The sequence below is a fragment of the Egretta garzetta genome, unplaced genomic scaffold (assembly GCF_000687185.1).
Source record: "Egretta garzetta isolate BGI_Z169 unplaced genomic scaffold, ASM68718v1 scaffold152, whole genome shotgun sequence".
Taxonomy (NCBI): Eukaryota; Metazoa; Chordata; class Aves; order Pelecaniformes; family Ardeidae; genus Egretta; species Egretta garzetta.
The window spans coordinates 185,982-193,481 of record NW_009259037.1 but is presented as its reverse complement, the minus strand read 5'-3'; the positions used below and the strand labels follow the sequence as shown (position 1 = coordinate 193,481).

Sequence of the window (7,500 nt, the reverse complement as noted above, 5' to 3'; positions counted from 1 at the left end):
TGGGGGACACGGGAGCTCATTTTGAGGCACTGTTATGCTGCAATACGACCCTTGGCAGCCCTAGACATCAAGATCATCTTTATCGCTCCCTACAACTGCCTGAGAGGAGGGGGGAGCCGGGGGGGTCGGGCTCTGCTCCCAGGGAAGGGGCGATGGGACGAGGGGCACCGGCCTCAAGTTGTGCCAGGGCAGGGTGAGGTTGGCCATGGGGAACAATTCCTTCCCCTTGGGGCTGTCAGGGGCTGGAAGGGGCTGCCCAGGGAAGGGGTCGAGTCCCCAGCCCTGGGGGGATTTAACAGCCGGGCAGAGGCGGTGCTGAGGGCCAGGGTTTGGGGGTGGGATAGCAGGGGGAGGGGAACAGTTGGGCTGGGGGAGCTTCAAGGGCTTTGCCAACCCAAACCATCCTGTGATTCTATGATCACCACAGGTCAACCCAAACTCGAGGGTCTTCCTATCTGTTCGGGTTCAGGTTCTGGCAGCAGGGGTCTGTCATCGTGCTCTGTGTCGAGGTGAGGGCGAGCCGTAAAGGCCGTGCCTTGGAGCCAGCACGAGACATGCTCTTCCAGCACGCTCAACACAGTTCAAAAGCCCAGGCCTGATCCGGACATTTGCTTCTTCAAAAAACAACTGAGCAGAAAAAAAGTCCAGATTTTTCTTCCAGGGGTCGTGCACATAAATACCTTAATAAATAGCATGTCATTATTTGGTACGAACACCCCACACATCTTAATCACACGTTTGTTGCAATCTTGTGTTTGGCTTCTGCTGTGTGAAAATTTAGGTCATCTGCTTTTTTCCGGGGGAAAAAAAAAAAAAGTCAGAATTCTTTAAGCAATTTAGCCATTTGTGTTGAATTCTATCTGTGGCACAAAGGGGAGGGGGGTGCAAAATTGGCGCTCCGTACATTCATTTTAGTATTTATTTTAGTAGCATCACTTGACAGTTGTGGATTTCTGTACTACGTTTCCTGCGGTGCAAATTGATACCAAATGCCGCCTTAAAGAAAAATGGGATGGCTAGTTTTTTAATAATCATTTTAATAGTTTCATCCAGGGGAAGACCAGAAAATTAAGCAGGATGCAATTTTAGAAGAATATAGAGAACCTTTTGCTCTGCATTACCGTCATAAAGCTTAACTGGAGAGCAATATCTTTCACAATCTATAAAAAGTAAATTACAACTGAAAGCCAAATTTTGAACACATACTGTACTTCCAACTTTGCAGCGAGCCAGCACTTTCTCACTAAAAAAATTATTTTATACCTTAAATGTCCATTGTTTTGAACAGGAAAAAGCCCTCTGCCCTAAGGAACCCATACATAAGCATCCTGCTCTTAAAAAAAAAGGCGTAAGTGCTTAACTTTCGTATCATGGACTACGCAGTGGAAGTCAAAAAGAGTTAACAAGATTGTGGCTTTTTGGATAAGGCCCAAAGGCCCTTTTTTGTAGACTTACTCACGGGAGTGAGTCATACCCACAGGACAAGAGAGAGAGGGGCATCTCCTCCGCGAGCTGCCGCTTCTGAGTTTTGACCCTTTTGGCCAGGGATGGACGCGCAGCTGGGCAGGGGTGGCATACGAGAGCAGCAAGGAGGAGGACCACGCGTTAGCTCTGGCTGGCGTTGCATGCACGCTGACCCTTCTGAGATTCCCCCAGATTGCCTTCTTTTTTGTTCTTTTTCTTTTCTTCTTCACCTCTGTCTCAGATCTCTTTAGAAAGAGTGGATCCCCTGGTTGGCTATAGACCTCTCCATTGTAGACCACACTCTTGGGCAGGGAGTCCTAAAATGCTGAGTGGCTTTGGGGGGGGGGGCATGCTTACTAGCAGCAAGATCTTGCTTCTTGTGTGGTGGGCTCAGGTGGTTCTGAGGCTTAGGGTGATGGTACCACAAGCCAGAAGCTAGAGCAGCTCTACCTCTGCTTTATACTCCGTTAGGAGACAAAACAGTCCATCCGCGGTCCAGATGGAGCGTCATACTTCCGCTCCTGCTTTCTCGCCATCTTAGATGTACCAAGAACAGCATTTTTTTCCACACACAGACAAATCCCATGGTGGTTTACCCAGCAAGGATCAGTGCAATTAACCCCCAAATCCCTGTAAAAGGACTGCCCGTGCCTGCAGGGCTGTTACGCATCAGGTTTTGCCGTGCTTTCATCTGACTTGGCACAGGGCTAACAAACCTTTGCAGGAAAAACTGGGCTGCCTGGACCCATCGTGTTGGTGCGGGATGCTTTGCCATGGCAGGGTCAACCACCTTCCCTGAAAACTACCCAAGTGGCTTTTATTTCAGAACAGAGCTTTTGTGGGGAAAGGTAAGAAGCAACCAGAGAGAGGATATCCTGCTCTGTGATCAGCATGGTCTCCAGATTCGTGAACTGCAGGATTTACCTTAGATACAACAGTGACCATGAGCTCATCCTTCTAGCTTGGCTTGACTAAATGTACGTGACCATGCCTAACGGTGCAGACTCCTCAGCTCCATCATATCCCAACGTACAGTGAGCCTCTGCACTTGAAGATCACCGGGAAACTTTAGCTGCATCGGACTGCAGCTCTTGAATTCCCTATTTTGAGTTAATGTAGAACACGTGCTGGTGAGAATGCTCTTGAGCTGCTTATCCAGTGTTCAGAAAGCAACTAATTAAACTTTAAAAAGGGCTCAATGTCCACAAAAATGGCCAAGAAAGTAGGAAGAAGGAAGTGGAAGCCCCCTCAACAACCATACAGGTAAAATGCAGTGTAAATAAGTATCCCCTGCCTTGCTGGCTTTTCTTTATGATGTCTCATGAAGGAAGGATATGACAAATTCATCCCTGTCTTGCCACTCAATTCTGGCTGCAATTCAGTTCAAGGCACTGGCTGAGATCTGTGAGGACAGCTGGGTGAAGCGTTGTCATCCTGAAGCCTTTCGTGAGTTCAGTCTGAATTAACTCAATAGCTTTGGTTGGGAAAAATGATGGTGCCTCTCTGCTGTGGTGATAAAGGAACTCACCAAGGATATGTCAGATGCAATTTGATTTTCTCCTCAGCCCAAGGGGACTTGAACTCACATATTTTACCTTTTGCTAGAGTACCCTAACTCTCATGGTACAGAGCATCACCTCGTGGTGCCATGCCACTTTGCATAAATAATTCAACTTTTTGTCAAAACCCTGGAACTCAGTGCTCTAATTACCAGACCAGAAAGAGCTTGTTGCTATTTCTCTGAGTCATTTTGCTCTGCACAGAACGATTCAGTTCAGCTGCTTCAGCTGGGTGAGGAAAACATGACAGTTTTTGTTGGGTTTATTTTCCAACGCTTCTATTCGTTTTCAGTTTGGCTGCTGAACACAACCCCAAAGCTTCTTGCCCTTCTTTTCCTACATTTGGACATCTCCGTGTTTCTGAAGTTCTGAGTGCTCGGTGGGGTAGGGACAGCCCAGTGAGGCAGCAGCACAGGTCTCGAGGGCACCTAACCTAGAGCTTTAGCAGCACCCATGGGATGCCGGTCCTCCTTGGGGGATGACACCAGCTCGGCTGCTCGGATTACAACATCCTAAAATAGGGGGTTGAAGGAATCTTTAAGCCTTCAGTGGGCTGTCTGGACCTGGAAGAAGCTTAGTCCAGAGCAGGGTTGAGCCTCAGCCTAAGAGCTAACTTCATGACCCATTTAACAACATCAGCATTGGTTGGTTTGAAGTCATCAACCAGGCACTTACGCAAAAAGCGTTTTGTCCCTGAGGACGAAGACGTGTGGTTACTGGGGGCTTGGGGAGGTGCCAACGGGGATTGGGTGCTCAGTGCCTGCTGGGAATTGGGCATTTAGCCTGCTCAGTTCTTCCGAAAACCCCGCTTTGCAGTAATCTAGACCTGAAACCTTGAATATCTGATAGGAAGCCCTTTATTTACATATTGAAATTACAGAAATTTAGATAATTTTAATTTAGATCTTTAAATAATTTTGTTTTTCAGAACAAAGCAGTATCAAGGAGTTAATGAGACTATATATACAAAAAATATATAAATATCCACTACCGACTAGCTCCAGAATAGCTGTTCAGATCTAAGCCATGTGTTACCACATTTTATTATTTTATTTTATTTCATTTCATTTGTTTTTCATTTTTATTTTATTTATTTTTTATTTTTATTTATTTCAGTATTTCCTTCTTACGTGTTTTTATGAAAAGCAGAAAGTAGGACACTGGATTATTTTATGAATGGATAATCTTTTCTAAGAATATTGCTTATACCTGGTATAGTTTTCCACTTACAGTAACATAGTAAAGCTTCCACTAAAGACATATGCAATGACAGAAATTGTTAATCTAATTATCCTTTTCTTTAATACTCATCCTACAATAAGATTTGTGTAGCTGGATCCTCAGCCTTTCGTTGACCTGAGTGCATAATAAGCTCCCAGATGCTTCTTTGGGCCAAGAAGTTAATAACAAGCTACAGGGACATCCAGTTTGAGATCCTGGTCTCGAATGGCCTGGATTTTGGGTGGGATTATGCCTCTCCAAAGTGCCTTAAGGTACGTACCACAAAGTGCAAGTGTCCAGAATTAGTTTGGCAAATCAAAATATCTGTCTTCATCTGTTTGCCCATGAGTTCTCATCATATTATGGAGATCATGGCAGCAGAAAGAATAAATACTACCGCCCTACCTACATCTTAACTAAGAAAGTCAAGAGGAGCGATGACCCCTGGGGTAAGGATCTCTGCAACCCTTTCTGCTTTCCATGGGATCTGAAGTGCTTCAATTTACTGCACCGCGCAACGAGGCTCATGATTTGTAGACCGGAGGCAAACAAACCCTTTAAGAGATTCTAATGCATCTCCAATATTATCTTCTGAACCTTAAGATATGCCATAAAAAGGAAGGCTTTTTTGATCATATTTTTATTCCTCCACCAAACACACACTGTATCGTCGTTTCTCCTGCCCCACTACCAGCAAGTGACCACGGAAATTCTGCACCTGATTTAGAAATTGTTCGTTACGCTACCCACGGGTTAGGAAAATGCAGAAGCTTAAAATTGCCTGCCTTAATTAAAATATTTAATTATTCACTTAGGGAACACCACAGTAAGAGGGGGAGTTGGGACCATCGGAGCATGCAAACTGACTGCCCAAGTGGCTAGCTAGTCCGAGGGAAGGCTAGTTCACTGAGTTAAGAGCTTAACCTGATTTACAGCGATTAAAAGTAAGCATTGCACTGTACGTAAAATGAGGAAAACACACCGCGCTATGCCGGAATGCTGCTGCTTTTAAACATCCAGAGAAATGTGCTCAGAAAACGTATAAACGCAAGGAGTACACCAAACCTCCAAGACGCAGTCAGGGATACAGCCTTACTTCGAAATTTAAGGCACGAACTCCTAAGGGAAACTGCCAGAAAAACACCCAGTGCTTTCTCTAACGCAAGGATTAAACGTGAACTAAAATTTCCCGAAACTCTCAGCGTACCGTCCGTGCTACCCTATTTCTTCTCCCGCTTTTGCATCGCTACGGGAGCACCAGAAACCTAAACATAGAACAAGGTACCTTTCTCCAAAATAAATGCTCAGGGCTTGAGTGTATGCACCAAAAAAAAGCAATACACAGAAAATCGAGAGAGATCCAGCTCACCTTGAAGTCCATTTCCATTTGCACTGGTGCAAGATGGTGGAGGAGAGGCTTGGGGCCTGACAACAGGAGCAAAGGCGCTCTTTTGTTTCACTGCAGAGATGACATTGGCAGGTGAGAATGAGAAAATGCCGTGTGTACTGCTACAGTTTGAAGGGAGGGTGACCGAAGAGGCTGCCATGGTAGGGCTTGACGGCACTACTGCAATAAAGCAAAAATAATCAGGACTCAGATTGAGGTTTTCACGGCAAACATGGAAAAAGAGAGTGATAGGGCCTTGCCTCTTAAAATATATATATATATATATAAAAAAATATATATAAAAAAAAAATGAAATGCCTTGGCTTGGCCACTCTCTGGATAACAGGCAAACTCTTTTGTGTTGGACTTCTGTTACAAATTGCGCAGTCCAATTTTTTTTTTTTTTTTCTATCTAGATTGTATTATGGCACAAACAGATCAATTTATTATATTCATTTTTACGTCCAGCCTCCAGAGTCACCCCTCCTTTTATCCAGTAGCTCACAATAGAGGAAATCAAAACAATGCAAGTATTTGATTTTGTAGTAAATATGAATCTATATGATGATGTGTTACCAAAAATAGACACTTACTGCCATAAGGAGAGTTAGCTGAGGAGCCATTAAGAAATCCAGGGGAACCTGGTACACCTAGATTGGGCATGCCGGCATTGCCATATCCATTCATGCTATTGCTGACTGTGTTGTAATTGGACTGCTGAGGAGTACTGCTGGGAACATATCCTCGCGGGGAAACACTGCTTGTGTTGCGACTGTAACCTACTGTGTTAGAAACCCCCCCACCCCAAAAAAATAATGTTATTTTATAATATAGACTTAGGGCTGGGGGGTTTCCTCATGCAGCATATATTACACAGTTTTAATTGATTGCACAGCTTTGCTCTAAGTTGTCTCTTACTGCCCTATCAACTCTTGCCGTTGGAGATAACCTTATCACGCCAACCCTACTTAAATCATCTGCGAGCACTCTATGTTGTCTCTCCTCTTAGCACAGACAGCCAACAAAAGCTCTCTTCGATCCAGCTGTGTCAGGTGCCTTCACGTTTGTCTTTAGGAGCAATTATCAACAGGCTCGAGTCCCGCTTTGTACCAGCACACTGAACGAACTTTCAGCCTCTCCAGACCTTCAAATGCCACAGCTTGACAAGAAAAACTTTTTTTTTGTTGCAGTGATGGACTTTAAAAGGCTGTTTTGGGGTCTTCGTTTTGTGATTGATATTTTTATACTACCAATAAGCTCGTGCTTTCGTAAGGTGTAGCCATCGGTGAAAACTAATTCAAGATCAAGTACAGAATTTTACAAGGCTTATTAGCTTGGAAATGCATTAAAAGACAATCTTTTCAGAAGAGGAAACACAGCAGAATCAGGATTTTAAACCACAATTTGTTCCTATCTGAGCAATCAATTTAATAATTACGTTGCGAGCAAAAAATATGGGTTTGAACATACCTAATAACCCTGTTTCCCTCCTTTCATTAGTATCAATATTAATTTTAAATGCAGTATGCTACATGCGTTTTCAATTACAAAAGGTAAATTAAATCAACTATTGCTTTTATTAGTAACATATATGTCACACATGCCTATAAACAAAGTACTTTAAAATCACAGACATCAAATTAGATTTATCTGTGTAAATATTCCCAAACCAGGTGGAGATACCTAGACATAAGTATTTTGTAAGAAACACACACGTTGTATATTTATGGTGAATAATAAAGAGCTTTCTACACTTTGCCAATTTTTTTTTAATTTTTTTTTTTCCACCAGAGATGCTTTATGATAACAGTAAAGGAAAGAACAGGAAGAATTAAATATTACGAGAAAGTTAAAGACGGCATTTCATGA

At 43.4% G+C, this 7,500-nt stretch overlaps 1 protein-coding gene across 1 annotated transcript in view; it reads right to left on the bottom strand.

The window, feature by feature from the left end:
• The window catches only part of EBF3 (EBF transcription factor 3), a 121,704-nt gene that overhangs the window by 1,372 nt on the left and 112,832 nt on the right, over nt 1-7,500 (bottom strand). Inside the window, exons 13-14 of the mRNA XM_035890428.1 lie at nt 6,225-6,413; nt 5,614-5,703 (exon numbers count right to left, since the gene is read on the bottom strand). Coding sequence (XP_035746321.1) covers nt 5,614-5,703; nt 6,225-6,413 — 279 coding nt within the window. The remainder of the gene's footprint in view (nt 1-5,613; nt 5,704-6,224; nt 6,414-7,500) is intronic.